The sequence below is a fragment of the Chelonus insularis genome, unplaced genomic scaffold (genome assembly GCF_013357705.1).
Source record: "Chelonus insularis isolate UGA/USDA-ARS -01 unplaced genomic scaffold, ASM1335770v1 contig_75_pilon, whole genome shotgun sequence".
NCBI lineage: Eukaryota > Metazoa > Arthropoda > Insecta > Hymenoptera > Braconidae > Chelonus > Chelonus insularis.
Window position 1 is genome coordinate 1003143 of NW_023276737.1, and position 16174 is coordinate 1019316.

Genomic DNA, 16174 nt, shown 5'->3' on the forward strand with positions numbered 1-16174 from the left:
TTTTTTCGATGTATTAAATAATTAATTAAAAACAACCGGTTCTTATTCATGTTGTCGTTTTCTACATTTTTTTAGAAAAAAATAAGTTTTTTCTGTGTGTCACGTAGGCTCATGATCAGTTTCTGAGGTATGGCCATCTGACCGTGACGAATGAAGAGGACATTGATAGTAAGAAACGGCACTCGCATGCCCAGATCTTGCTGAAGTCATTGGAGTACCTGTTTCCCATTTATCTAATGCTGGATCATAAATTTCTATGGTACTAAGAAATGTCGAGCCATCATAACCCCCTGCAAATTACATTCATATATCGGCATACTCATCAATAGAAAAAATAATTAAGAACCAAAATAAAGTTAATTACCAATGGCATATAGCTTTCCGTCGAGTACCGTAACACTTAAAGCACTTCGAGCTATTGTCATACTACTAACATCTTCCCATAAATCACGTTCAGTATCATAACGTTCCACAGAATTTAATTGATCAGTTCCGTCATATCCACCGACTACATAAATATATTGTCCTAAACTTGCTATCCCAGCACCAGAACGACTGTGTTTCATAGGAGATACCATTGTCCATTCATTATTTTCTGGATGATAACATTCAACACTGTTTAAACGATCTGTTCCATCATATCCACCAGCTGCATACAATAATCTGTTTAAATAAAATTTATACTTAATTCTTCGAAAAATAAGTAATAAATAACAGAATTTCTTTGTTAATTCAATTTTACCTATTGACTACAGCAACTCCTACTCCAAGTCGTTTTACATGCATTGATTTTATTCGTTTCCAGATATCTTGATCAGGATCATAACATTCAACACTATTATGGAATTCTGCACCAGCACTCCCACCTACAGCATATAATAAACCATCCATTACTGCTACTCCTACTCGATTTCGAGGCACAGTCATAGGATTGCAGGGTCTCCATTGATTAGTAATTGGATTATATCTGTCAACCCAATCGCTATCATACCTAGAAGTAATTCTCTATTAATACGGTCATAGTTTTCATGTTAACGAAACTTTTCGTTCGATGATTAGCTATTGATATTTTCAAAAATAGAACATACCTACTGCCAGGAGAATTATTTCTTCCACCAATCACATAAAACATTCCTTTTAAAAATGCTCCTCCTAATCCTGACCGAGGTACAAGTAATTTTGCATGTTGAGTCCAAATTTTATCATCTACATTAAATCCTTCAAGAATATCTAATGAATGTCTTAAAAAGCCACCAGCTATGTAAATGACTCTTTTTGTATTTGGAGTTCTTTGTTTCACTACTGGTTTTTTATGCAATGTAAGTTCTTTAAAAATTTCTGCAAGATATTCTCTGCAAGCAGGCGCTTTTTTCAGTATTTCACAATTTTTCATTTGATCACGTAAAAAACTTGGAGTTAAATATTGACAACGAACAGCTTGCAAAATATGTGCCATCTTAGGACCTCTTGCTTCTTCATTGTACATCACCCATTTCAGAACAGCATTGTAAACTTCTTGTTCTTCCTGTACGTTTAGTTCATCTTTTTTGACAAGAGCAATCAATTGCATAGCTGATAGTTGTAAGAATTCCTCTTCTTGACATATTTGGCTAAAATGCTGTACAATAAATTGATTTGCTTTTTGATACAAATTTTTACATCCATGTTGTTCAGCAAAATTAGCAATACCAATAGCATTTGTTGGATCTAACTGTCGTTCCAAAAAGATACAGCAAGCTTCTATTACATTATTCACCTAAAATCCACGAGGGACGAATTTAAATATATGAAGATTCTTTATGTGCATATCAAACGTATTTCTAACAAGATGAACAAACTTGAAACATTGTGGCTGCTGGAAGTAAAGTACAAACTGTCAGTTCTGTTACTCGGATTCGTCCAGTATACATAAAAAAAATTAGTCGTGCCATGGCTGTTGGACAAACTCCTTGTAATTTTATTCTTGTCATTTCAGACTCTTTCAAACCTCCAGTAAACATTGCCTAAAAAAGTGATTATTAATTTATTAATGAGAACTTATAAAAATGAATATTAGCAACAAAAATAGTAGAATAATTTAAATACCTTAAAATATGGGCTAGCAGCAGCTAAAATAATTTTATGAGCATAAAATAACTCAGTGCCAACTTCTAAACACACATCAGTGAGCATATGATGGCTTCTCATCATAAACATCATTTGCATTGTGTCTTTAATATGATCAGCCATACAAAATGTCATGTCTCCATAAATGCCATATTTTTCATTCTTGAGGATATTTTCCCAATCCCCTTCATCATCCATGTCAAAACATGAAACTTGATTAAGAATTGGATTTCCTGAGCCTGAACCAAGATTTTTTGATGATGCATTATCTTCTGCTTCATCCATTAAAATTATTCAGTAATGAATAAATTATTTAAATCTGAAAAAATTAATTTGTAATTATTAATATTAATTTATTGTAATTATAAATATTTTATAGTACGTATTAAAAATATGAGAAAAACATTATATTTATGTCTTCTTCTATTGTAAAACATTTATTTGTAATTTGTTGATTTTCCCTCAAAATTGAAATACATAAACATCAACTTCTGAAATTAATGCTAATCAGAATAAATATTCTTTCAGTGTCAATAATTAAAATTTAAATTGAACATTTATTGGCATAAATACTGATTATACGACTTGTACAAAATTTATTTATTTAAAATTATTAAACTACAATTGAACATAATTTAATACTCGTCTCATATACTACATTGTTAATTGAAAAAACAAAACCAATCTTTCATTATTTATCAATGAAAGTAGCATTGAACGAAAACAATAAATAACTTTAAAAAATAAATTAATAAAGTATCAAGTACTGAATGTGTATGTTTTTGAATAATTGCAATAATTATATTAATTTAAATAATTAGAATTAATTGTATATTTTAATAATTACTAATTGCATTATCTATTTAGACTATCAACAATAAACAAATTGTAGTCATAAGGAGAATGAATATGAACTTTTTTTTCAGTATATACAATACAAAATATGTTAGTTAAGTATTTTATGTGATGATTCGCAACTTACGAACAAACTTATTTATGCGCATTAAAAAAAATTATCACTTAGTAATACTCAATATATATAATCTTTATTACCTACTATTATAACTTTGCTAACACTTATATTTGTCACCATATTTAGCATTTTTTCATTGTCATTCTCACTACATTCTATAAAATTATCACAATGATAGTAAATATATTCCAGAATATAATTAACTGTTTTGATCTTGGCAATAATTAAATTATTGCAACTCTAGTAATATAAATATGCTTCTCATTAACTCCAATATCAGGTTAAGAACTTAAAAGTTTAAATTTTGTTAGTTTTTTTAATAAAGAATGTCACTAAATATTATTCATCACAACACGTTATGATTGTATTCATCTATTTAGTTAACGATAGGAAACTAGAATTGAATTACCTAAATTGTGTGAAGATGTTGATTAAAAACTGTAAGATTCGTTCAGTATGATCACTAGGTTATAAAAGTTATGAAATAAATAATGCGCAGTAAATATTGTCAATTTTTTATAACAATTAGACTTCATGCCTCACAAAATAGTAGAAAATTATTCCAACAGTGATTGATATGATTAAAACAATAAAACAAGAGTAAAAAAGGTGGGGCAAATCGTAATGACGTTGACCAGCTGACTGATTCACTTTGTCATGTCACAATCGTGGAAAACGTGATAAGTGCTCTTACTATTTATTTTCCACATGTTCAAATATATTTTCCATTGAATTATAATAATTGTTTTTATTACTTGTGTCAATAAAATATTAAACGCTCATGTTATAAATATTGAAGTCAACATCAAAACAAGTATCTTGTATCATACACCCGGTAAAAGTAATGTAACCACGTTAACAATACGATTGACTTATTGCGCAACTACAAATTACGCTCCAATTCAAACGTTCCTCTTGACGTGACATCCAAATGTACACAACGTATTTTATTGTTTTTTTTTTAACATTTGTGTGTTTTTCTTCTTTATTTTTCAAAAATTCCTTCACTGAAATAACTAGAGATATTCTTTGACTGATTATTAATTGATTTTAATCTACTAAGCATGTTCAACATATTATACAAGTCATGCTGATACAGCACTTTTTATTATCTTTTACATGTCTATTAAAATATTTAATATTTAATACTGGATTTACAGTTTTTTGAAAGAAAAAATTGAACATTTATAAGTTAAGCACGTTCAATTACTAGCTAGTTTAAATCACACTAAATTTCTCTATACTTATCATTAATGCAGAATGATACGACCAATGATATTGTCATGATGACGCTGTTGTATTAGCAAATGTGATTGGTATAAATTTATAAAAATATTTTTTCATTTACTATTACTTCTTTGTAAAACTTTTTCTTTAATCTTACTCAATTGACGATGCATTTGTGTTTTTTGCAAACAATGACACAGCATTTAAAGATTCACCTATGTGATGATGAAAAATCAAGGTAGCACGTGATAATATGAAAATTGATCTTTTTTTGATAACAAACTTACAATTGTCACAATAGAACAAGATACTCAGAAATTTATCTCATTAAAAATGAATAAATCATTATTTCCGATACAATAATATTCAATAGTTGTTAATTCATTAATTTATGGGCAAAAAAACCTTAACTACGGTTTTGATTACTCATGCTGATTATCTCATTATTTCATTTTTATCATTTTCTTTAAATCATAAGATTTTTATGAAGCTAATTCACGAATTGACATTATTGTAACTTTACTTTGTTAGTTTTTTGATAAAAACATTTTATGATCAAGAAAATTCAATGCGTATTTCTTATTAAGTCATCCTGAAAAAAATTCTTCATAATGAATGTTTTATTGTTTTATTGATAGAACATATCACAATTCATAAGAATCTTGTTATCAATTCTATAGAACAATTACTTGCAAAAAATCCAATTTTCTTTTATTTGACAATATTCTGTCAAGTTGTTCTATTCAATTGCGTCATAAAAATAAAGATCGTAACACATAATCGTAAAATAATAATGAAAAAATAAATCTATCTTTTTTTATAGCGATATAAAAAATATTGTGAGATTTAATTAATAAATCAATTAGAAAGAAGAATTTTCAGACAATATATTTATTTCTTATTATTATGGAGTTTTGATCAACAATAACAGTGTAAGTATAGTATAGTAGGCGTAACAAGAGAGACGAGGTAGGTTGCAAGGAACCTATCCTAATATTGTACGCCAACAAGTTTACTATGGCAGCAGGATTTCCATTGTATCTTCATTTCATTGTTATCATCATATCATTATCAATAATATTATTATAATTAATAATATAATATTTATTTCTTACATATTTTTTTATACATAATGTACGCATTGCTTTAGTTAATTTGATCCATCGTTCAAGTTCCAATCCCTCAATATCTTCCTATATAGCTTTCAATGAAACTTGGATTGAACTTTTATAAAGAATAATTAACCAGCAATCAATGGTAATAATTAATTAACATACATATCAAAATAATAGTGAAGTAGTTTGAGCTATTTAAATAACAATAAAATTTTTTTTTTAATACTTTTTTGTTGACATTAAAGTTAGTTAAGAATGTTTCTAAGTACAATTATATTGTATTTTACAACACTAAAAATATTTTATATACATGCAAAATAAAATTATAACAGTTATCTCATATCGATAATCTACTTATCTTAATGGAAATATTTTTTTAAAATTCATATGTTTTTCGTTCTATATTTTTAGTTCAAATTTTTCGATCAACAATATTATTTGTGATTAACTAACTTGGCAGGTCATCCAATGCAATATGTATAACCAGATCAATTTATGGCAGTGTTTTGTAGAGAATAGAATTAATATTTTATTGCCATTGATGAACTAATTTTTTAAACACTCACACTTTTTTGCATTCCTTGACTTCGATATACAATTTCATGAAATAAAATTTGCTATATTCAATAGCGAACTGAGCTCAATTAATTTATCAAAATATTTAAGTTGCAGTAAATAATAAATTAACAAATAGTAACAAAGTATAAAATTTAACAAATAATAATGAATAATGAATTTTACAAATTATTAAAATCAATTTTTATGAGAAAACCAGTCCATCATTAAAATTTAGAATATCTCAAGTACTTTTTCAGTTACTATACAATCGAACATTACATTCGTGATTCCTGAATACTAGATTACGTTATGAAACAAATAATGAGAATACTTTCTCATGAACTTATTGAATAACCGAATATTGTTCTACTTGACGAAAATACAACAAACGTCAGCATATGCTTGCATTTAATTTAAATTGAAAATCAAGTCAGTAGGCCGTCTTACAATTACAATATTTAAATTTATATATGACGCTTTTTTGTGACTTTCTTAAATTTATATTTCATTCATTTTCATCTCTTATCTTACTGATTTATGTCACAATCAAATTATCTTTTCCTTAGGAAAACTGTATCTGACAGAACGAGGATCGAAACGGAACATTCTTTCACATTTTTATTTATAATCTTTAAATATAATTTTCTCATCTCTCTATGTCATGACCCAACTATACAAAATCTTGTTGGCGCACAAAAGAGATTTTTGGGCCTGATCCATCTTTGATTTAACTGTGACAATTGACGAATATGCGTGCATGTTTTTTTTTTACAATAATGCTATATTTATATACAAGTAGTGAAGGATGTTCTACGAAAGTTGAAGAAAAATACTATTTAAATGGAAAATTAAATCTTTTAAGAAGGATAAATCCTTATAATGATAAATATTTGTCACACGAAGAAAAGTGCGAAATAGCCACCTGTTCAAATCACAGATTGATCTTCCCCATCTAAAGAACAGAATTTAAAATGTATTTTTTTCTCTTACATTAGTCTATATTTGATTCTTTAGGCTTGGGTGACTCTGAAATGGCCCCCTATAATTTTTGTTTTGATCATTTGTAATGAACTTTGTTAGATAATTTTACCTTTTTCTTTTTTTTTCAAGTTTTTTTATTTACTTCATCTACTAAAAGTGGTAATTTACCATACATTTTAGACGTTAAATACGTTATGGACTGTTAAAATCATTTTCATGAAATTTCTTATCAATTTAAAATTATGTTTTTTTCATTTAAAATCATTTGCCACATGAATTTGGCATTGGCTATAGATAGATTCATAATTTTTCTGACTGTAATCTTCTACATTTTTTAGTTTTTTGTTTTTCTTCAATTTATGAAAATTCACAGATAACAGTGTATTTCCATGAATATTTATAAGTTTTGCATTACGAATGATTGAATGTAGATATTATTTTACAAAACGAAATGATTTAATCAAATGCATATTCAACATTTGACGAAAAATTAATTAAAAACTTCTCTTTATAGTGTAAAAAATATAATAATATTTGTAAGTATTTATTTCTAAAGAATAATAATCAAATAGAATACATGAATAGTTAAAAGGTTCTAGCATGCACACGAAAATCTTCCCTCTATGACTTTCAAGAATTTAATATTAATATTAAGTATCATTTCTAACAATAAACTATGAAATAAAATTCATAACGATCTATATAATGTCTACACTCTTAAAATATTGAATAACAGTAATTTTTCTAATGAAAATTGGGCGGATACGACTACTACTAAGGCCTCGCTTATGAATTATTAAAAATGAATATTTTAGATAATATTTTATTAGTCCCAGATATTCATTCTCTAATGATCTAATAGTAAAGATAAATAGGTATTATAGGATCAAATTAGATCAATCACTACAACCACATCTCTTAATGAGTTCAGATAGAGAAGGTATTAATCAACATTCATGGATTAAAGCTATTCATCATTCAATTCCAATCAATCATAACCACAATTCCTCTTTCCAACAAAGCCCAATTAATCAGTCTGATTTATTTGGCAGAAATTAACTTTCTAATCTTCCATCAGTCTCAGCTAACTAGCTTTTAAACTCTTTATACACCCATCAATAATTAACAATTCATATTTAATTTTTTCTCTTTCAATAGTTGTCAATTTTTCCTATTAATTTTATAATGAACCAGTTTTCAATGTACCCTAATTATTTCATTCTTTATGTTTTCTTCATTAATATATCGATTTGTGAAAATGTGACTTTGATAAAGTGTCATATCTATAATGATAAATATTATATTATCCGCAATAGGCGCCAGAATTTAATTAGAATACACGTATTTTTTTTTTGGTTTATGAGTGGTCTTTCTATGCTGAAAGCCAACTATTCAAGTCTCTTCTTTGAGATATATGTCCAAAAAATTACAATTACTTGATGGCAGTGTGCGGCCCTTATTCATATCTTCCGTGAGTCAAACTTTCATAAAATCGTTTCGTTTTTTTTTGTATCGTGAGAATAAAAAAAATACATACAATAGTGCATTGATTAGAAAGATAATTTTTATATCACTTTACTACAGACCTTTGTTTTTCATTTAAATACCAGCGATGATAATGGTTTATTATTCCAAAAGTGAATAAATTTGGCACATATACCATGTTCAATATAATAAAGTGTTTGACAATAGAATCAATTAATTCCGTTAATTACTGGATAAATTAATCTATGAAGAGACTTGTTTGGATTTCAGGTCTTCGTAGAATTAAAATGCCAACAAGAAAATATTTGAAATATTCACATACGTTCTATGCCATGCTTTTAAGACACATTCTACTAAAAAGTATATAGCACTTATGTTTTAATTATCATTCATGTATATATATATGTATATTCTATATTATTAATTATATAACAATATATTAACGGATCAGAAGGTCTCACGACACATCATTAGCTTTCTTTATTTTTTTATCATCAATCAAGGCTGTCTATATCATTATAAATGATCGCTCCATGTGTTATCTGCACTAGATTGGTGTAAGATCGATGTGTACATGTGTTGTGTATGACATTATACATATGCAAGTGTATATTTGTTTATTAAACTGCCAGATCGTCTACAAATTGACCTATAAATCTCATATTGCTTAAATCAATGAAAGCCCCTCAGAGGCAGCGATATAAAGATGTCAACACTTTAAAATAAAGCCACTGCTAATTGTTAGTGATCTATCAAGGAGGATGTAGATCTCGATGATGTGCTCTAGCAGTTAAAATTGCTTTGAGTTCAGACTCAAGTTGTTTTTTCGTACGTTCGCTCACTGATTTACCGCCAACTGATGGTTGAGCCATCAAACGAGGTGATGGAGATTCTCCGATTGATTTACCACTAATATCACGATTTTCATGGCTTCTTGCACGTCTCACTGGCTTCTTTGCAGGAGCTAAAATATCCTCTTGGCTTTTTTTATGAGCTGGTTGTTCAACTGTAAATGTAAATGTGCTCTCTTGACGGGGACTGTATGTAGAAAAAGATCCAATTGCTTCTGAAGAACGACTTAAATCGATCGTCCCCGATCCCCATTCTCTTGACAATTTACGACCAATTGCAGCAGTGAGTTCATTTGGTGATAAAAGCGGACTTTTCGATATAGCAGCAGATGGATAAGCTGTCGTTGGTGGAGGCGGTGGACGCCTGAGTGTTGCAAACACAGGAAAAGACTGACCTCGTTTAGCAGGACTACGCGAATGCTTTGGAGTCGGTACACCGCCACTCACTGAATCTGATTTTATTGGCATTGATGGTCTAAGAGTTGCACTTCCTCCAAAGTTTGCAGTACTGAGACGAGGTGGTGGTGAACCACTATCTCCATGACTCAATCTTCGTCCCACAGTCTCGAGCGGGCTTCTAGCTCTAAGATTCGTGCTACTTAATGTAAATTCTCTAGGTTTCATTGGCGTGTCCAAACTAAGTGGTGACAATCCAAGACGAGAACTTGATAAATTACTAGAACTTTTACTTTTTTCCGCTTTTTTCGGACTCTGTAACATTAGTGGACTCTTGCTTCTACTTTTCTCTCTTTCTTTTTTAGCTTTTTCTTCCTTCCTCGCTGCTTCAAGTTCTTTCGCATTTGCATCCTCTTTCACTTCTTGTTGTACTCTAGGGGTACTTAATGGTTATTACTGTCTGATAATCTAACTATTTGAATAAAAATACACTTCTGAATGAGTCATTTCTTTGAGGAAAAAAAAATGATTTTTTTAATATCAACAATTTTCTAGAGAAATATCGAGGTAAAATTAATTAACTCATTAGCATATTCAAAATGATCAGTTTAAATACTGTTTATAAATTTAAAAATTCTAACAATGCCAATTTATAAAACAAATGAAGTAAGAATTAATTAAGAACTAAACAAAATAAGAAACTGTTAGCATTTAATTAGTGTTTTGTAGAAAAAAACCGATAACTATATTGACAGCAACTAATTAAAGTAAAGTAACCGAAAATTCGAACAATTTCAAAATTAGATTAATCGTGGAATAAATTGCTCTTGAAAATTCTTTCGACAACACTCATCTTAGGTTTTTCTTTACTTAAAAAATTCCAGAAAAAAGTTGAAAAAACTTCGCATGTTAGAGAATGACTCTTATTCTGTTCTCTATAACTTTATGAAAAATGAAGATAATGAAAGTTTCAGTTAGAATTTAAAGAGAGATTTACAAATCCATTATACTGTCAACAATCGTTTTTCTCGACGACTTTAACGAATAAAAAATCACTTTAAAAAATGACCCATTTAAACTTTTCAAAATGCTACTAACACGTTCTTAAAAATGAAGTTAATTACTCACCTACGAATTTCTTGTATCATTTCAAAGAATTGTGCTTTACTTTTACGCCGACGACGTTGTTCATGTTCCTTCTGAAACAAAGGATCCTTGTAATTCAATCAATATTGTGAATAGTTCTAAAAACACAGCATACAAACCCTTTTAACGCTTTTTTGAAATAATGAGGTAATGTGTCCTTGTTTAACAGTATGTACCAATTCCCTAGCAGCATGATGCGGTGAGACCAGCTCCACACAATTAATAAATCTATAAAGCTTTTGCGAAAAGAACATGACATTTCTACTCCTCCAAATAGAAGTCTTTGGCCTGTGTCGCAGTCTAGGTAATGTGTATTTGTAAAACAAATGCTCTCCAGCGAGAATGATTGTACCTAGAACAACGCCCAGGCCTAGAAGACAAAAGACACCAGCAACGGATGCAACTCCAAGAGGTCTTGGTTGTCCTCTAGTGTCTGAACCAAAATCAGTATTTCTTCCTTCTCTACCTTTTATACAAGGATGCAAGCCTCCATACCTACAAAAAGATACAAATTAAAAATTTTATTAGGAAATGATAGTCATTTGTACTACGGACATTATTAAAATTGTCAAGAAAATCTTATACGCAAATAGTTACAATAAATCGATAAATCATCTCGAAACTTTGTAAATATTTTACAAACATGACATCCGTGACATTTAAAATTATTTAAACTCCTATCAATTTCTTGTTAAGTTGAATAATGTAACATATAAAAGAGAAAATAATGATTATAAGTTTTTTTATTGAACTCAATAGAATGTGATGTAAATTGAATCAAAGAGAAATGAGAAAAACAGAATTTCTCGAGAATTATTCCTCTGACGATCATATAAGTTACCATAAAAGTTTTTTTCACTAATAATTGTTCCCTTGCTATTAAGACTTAAGCTTCAAAGTGAATATGAAACTTTTTTTGACGATCAATAACTTGGTGGAAAAAAACTTATGAAAAATATCAATTTAGATTAATTTTAGATAAAAATAAAATATTATAAAACTACTTTTGATTAATATCATCTTTCAATACTATAATTTATCAATATGAAATATATTTTTCTCACCATTTTTCTTGAAGAATATCCAGCATTCCGTTACTTGTATAATTTGCAATGACCCTTGAAATACTTTCTTTAAGAGGGTGACCTTTGGTCAGAGCAACTGCGTAAGTATCTTCGTTGATGGTATCACCAATCTTCTCTAATCTGCAGCCATCATCGGTTGCTCGATAATAATCCAATATTGGGGTGTCGGCTATCAAAATGTCCAGGCTACCATTTCGCAGTCTCTCAACACCCTCAGCAACATTAGAGATGGAAAATCGAGCTATATGGGACGATAAGTGATGATTAGCACGCTGGACGTAATACTCTGCTGCTGATGCTCGAGGTGCTCCCACTTTTTGAGATAATAACTGTTACAAAAATTTTTTCATTATCGCATCATTAATAGAATAATGTACTATCTAAACTTTATTAACTTAAGTATTCAAATGTTTTCTTACTATCACTAAACTACATAAATGATCATCAATAAACACATTTTTTATCGTTAAATTGGAAGTCATTTTGGTAGTGAAATGTAGTAAAAAAATATTTATGATCGAGGTAAATCTACTGGAAATGATGAGCGATATAAACGAACAAAATACTTACACTTCGATCGTGATAATTATTAACTGCAGAATGAAAGAAAAGATCAGCAATGAGAGCAGCGATGTTTGCGGTATACGATGCTACAAAGATGACGGAAAAGCCACCCCAAACATTTATTAAGACTTTATTAGGCCAAGATTTTGGCGCTTTAAAAGCTACAAGATGTCCACAAAGTAATCCCCACATCACCCAAAGTGCAGAAGCAATCGAAAAGTTTTTACTTCTTTGTCGACCCCATGGATTCAATCCAAATGGGCTAAACCATTCATAAGCAGCTACTGCCATTGCTGTTATATTTAATGATGTAAATATTGCTATCCAAAGTCCTGGACTAAATGGCAAAAGAAATGCTAATAGAGAAATATCAGAATTTACTTTGGGAGCGGCTAAAAAACTGACGCCACTGAAGAAGTATGGTGTTGTGAAGTCAATTACTTCAGCTCGTCTAGCAGATACACTCAACGGAGCAAAAGCTAATTGAGCATTACCAGCAAGTAATTCTCCAACAACTCCATTCCATGTTCCGTTTAGCCCATTTCTTCTACCAAATAAACCATCATGAGCTACGTACAAGTCATATCGAAAATTTAATTCCCTTGCAACCAATATTAAGAGGTCAATTGTTAATCCATAGCAACACTTGATAGTTTCCCCTTGTCTACAAGATGCACCTCTCAGACACAAGCCCTCTTGAAGACTCGTAACCATGATAAATGGTGGTGCAAGTGCTGTTACTATTCGATATTCTGGCATTCCTATTTTTTCTCCTCCATGAGCCATATAAGCCGGTACTATTCCACCACCTGGCCATGTTATAGTATCTAAACGTACGTCCTTTCCTCCTCGAACTGTCCCCACTTTAGTCCATCTAATGAAGACAAAAAATAACTATAAAAATGAATATTATTATCAATCATTATTGTGGCAAACATTCGCTTATTAATTATCTTCATTCAATGTTCTGTTTCCAATAATAAACATGTTACCTTTTTTATTGGTTTTTTATTTTATAGTTTTTCAATATGAAAAAAACGAGAATTACATTGACAATAAAAAGTAAGTTTTAGTATGAGCTTAAGACTAAAAATAATTATCAGATGACGATAAAAATGTTATGAAAATAACGAATAAAAAGTATATTTAATACAAGAATCAAATATTCATAGCAAAACTTTTTATAGAATTCGAATAAAACGATAAAATTAAAATCGAATGAAAAAATACAAAATACGAAAAAATTCGAATGCAAATGAAAAAGCTGTATGGTTTGATAGAAAAGTAAAAGTTACCTTAACTGAGTTTTATTTCCAGGAAATTGCACAGCCTGTAAATTCAACAATTGGAATTCCGCTTTATCGTGAGATATCTGACGCATTGATTCTCTCAATTTTTTAGTTAAGCTTCGGGAAACGTTCTCCCTTATCTCAGCTATTGAGGAATTATCTGATGAGAAAAAACATGTGGGAATGAAATAGTCTTTTATCTGACTATCCCTCAAGCGATTTAATGATGATTTGTATTCTAGGAAAGTGTTATCCAGCGCTTGCGAGGCTTCTCTCAACATTCGTGAGAGAATGGCATCGCCACCGGATATCTTGAGGCTCGATGGTCTAAGAGCAAGCATTCCAGCGGGCATAAAAGTCTTAGAGTTTAGGGTTTTATCAGTGATGCGTGTTTCTTCATCGTCATCAAAAGTAAAAGCTTTATCTTCTCTTTTTTTTATGGGTTTTTCTTGATGCCAACGGTACTCTTGAAGGTGATGGATATCGTTGGCTAAATTGGATACTGTATGAGAATGAATGTTATGACTGGACGTAATATCATCATTATGAATAAAAGTGGCAGCACTTCTCACAGTTCTCTCAATCACTGGTGGATTGTTTTCAACTCTTACTGATGATGTTAAAGCATTATATATAATATGAGAGCTTATTAAGCTTGGCTCATTGGGTCTTAATTCAGCTCTGAGGTCTAACCACAACCACAAAAAACGGCCATTGAGCATCTGATACTTGCTAGCTACTAAAAGTATTTTTCTAGCATTATTTAAGTCACAAGCCATCACAACAACACTTCCGGACCCTCCCTCTTCTGAAATTCTTCTCAGTCTTAACTTAAGACTTCTATCATTGGCTGGTAGATATATTATTGCTCGTGGCAGTAACTTGTGATGATCTTTCGGTAACAAGTGATGCAATGGAAGTAACGTTATGTCAATAAAAAGAGTAAACGCATGCCAGTTAGCTTTATCCATCAAAGCAACTGCTGCTGCACCAGCTTGTTCAGACCCAGAACCTAAGCGAGTTTCAAAACGTCCCGGTCTCCCCTGTAAATATTGTTTTTGTGTTAAGTTATTATCACACAAATCAATAAAACTTCAAAATTAAATTATTTTTATTTATTATTCACCTGCCGGAGGAAATCTCGATGAGTCATTGGTAGCCAAAGAGATGGAAGGTTGAACGATGCAGACGCTGTCATTAAGAATCGTGCTGCTGAACCACCACCAATCACTAAACTTAATATAGTTTTTCCACGCTCAATTTCCCCGCAATATTTGTTGACAAGAGCTAGAGGATATGACCGCGAGTCTGTCATCGGAACCATCCTTCCTTCTATATAAGACACTTCCAACTCGTTTTGGGAAGACTCCAGCCTTGCTTGTTCCCATGCTTGCTGGACATCCGTTCTGGATGGAGACTGAGAGTGCGATAGACATATCACCAGGCGCCATGGAGACTGTGACGGTCGCAATCTATTCTTTGCTGCTCTCTCAGTTTTATTTGTATTTGCTGCACAATAGTGTGATAAATTGTTATTAATTATCCACAACAAAAGCAAGACCAGCCTTAGCGAAATACCACGCATCTTCTCAGTCTCCTAAACTTCTCACAAGTTTTAATCCGCTTGTACTACATCATTTTGGTAGAGCTTTAATCTAAAAAAATAATTTTTTTAATTGAAAAAATGTAAATTTACATAACCAAATAATAAAGAATTAATCGCAAACTTTTTAATCAAACACTAATTTACATAACATGTCATTTAAACAGTTTTGAATCTTTGAAAATCATTTCCTGTGGTGATGAAAAAATTTTAATAAAGTTATGAGTTGCTTCACAAATATACACTGATAAAATAAACAACCCCGGAACGCGGCAATTCAATTTATAATTCAGCAGTTTACGACTGTTTTGAAACTCCTTCCAATTCACTCTTGTGACGTAGACAACTATGTTGCAAAGAAAAAAAAATTGTTGACCTCAAAAAAAATAGATTTTTGCAATAAACAAATGTCATTTAAAAATAAACTAAGCATACTGAATTACAACTGACATTGAAATAATTGTATTTCAACACAACTAATATAATTGTAAAATTTAAAGATTACCTCTTAACATAGTTGAACAAAGCTGCGATAGCCGGGGGTGGTTTAAGAACTCCACGTAAATAACTCTTCAATTCCAACATAATAACTATCGATTGACTAAATGCCGTTCGATTGTTGCAAAACAATGTCAATTGGTCAGTGTGGTGGAAGACGAGGAGTTTGAAAGCATCACTCGCCCTCCTTCGGACGTTCTGTCCCGTGCGTGACAGCCATTTTTGGCTGCTCCAGCCCCTCCCTTGGAGTCTTCAACCCCTGCCCGTATCAAACAGCACAGATACATGAACCGGCCA

At 30.6% G+C, this 16174-nt stretch overlaps 2 protein-coding genes across 8 annotated transcripts; both read right to left on the reverse strand.

The window, feature by feature from the left end:
- Nucleotides 1–21: 21 nt before the first annotated feature.
- Keap1 (kelch like ECH associated protein 1) lies at nucleotides 22–4489 on the reverse strand. 3 transcript variants are annotated; one of them, XM_035090185.1, is made up of 7 exons: nucleotides 3489–4489; nucleotides 2086–2425; nucleotides 1839–2003; nucleotides 1089–1756; nucleotides 743–991; nucleotides 365–663; nucleotides 22–290 (listed from the first exon to the last, which is right to left on the reverse strand). In XM_035090185.1, exons 2-7 carry the CDS (start codon nucleotides 2389–2391, stop codon nucleotides 100–102), a joined length of 1878 nt encoding a protein of 625 aa, XP_034946076.1. In that variant the 5' UTR covers nucleotides 2392–2425; nucleotides 3489–4489; the 3' UTR covers nucleotides 22–99. The 3 variants fall into 3 exon arrangements, with proteins under 3 accessions (XP_034946076.1, XP_034946078.1, XP_034946077.1); XM_035090187.1 differs by lacking the exon at nucleotides 3489–4489 and adding an exon at nucleotides 3164–3411; XM_035090186.1 differs by lacking the exon at nucleotides 3489–4489 and adding an exon at nucleotides 3160–3411.
- Nucleotides 4490–5181: 692 nt separating this feature from the next.
- On the reverse strand, nucleotides 5182–16120 carry LOC118071184 (uncharacterized). Of its 5 annotated transcripts, none has more exons than XM_035090183.1 (8): nucleotides 15885–16120; nucleotides 14903–15431; nucleotides 13783–14819; nucleotides 12494–13361; nucleotides 11903–12252; nucleotides 10958–11333; nucleotides 10821–10888; nucleotides 5182–10125 (listed from the first exon to the last, which is right to left on the reverse strand). In XM_035090183.1, the coding sequence occupies exons 2-8, from the start codon at nucleotides 15359–15361 to the stop codon at nucleotides 9198–9200; spliced, it is 4086 nt and encodes a 1361-aa protein (XP_034946074.1). In that variant the 5' UTR covers nucleotides 15362–15431; nucleotides 15885–16120; the 3' UTR covers nucleotides 5182–9197. The 5 variants fall into 5 exon arrangements, with proteins under 5 accessions (XP_034946074.1, XP_034946073.1, XP_034946072.1 ...); XM_035090182.1 differs by having other exon boundaries at nucleotides 10821–10891; XM_035090181.1 differs by having other exon boundaries at nucleotides 5182–10134; nucleotides 10821–10891.
- Between the last annotated feature and the right edge of the window lie 54 nt (nucleotides 16121–16174).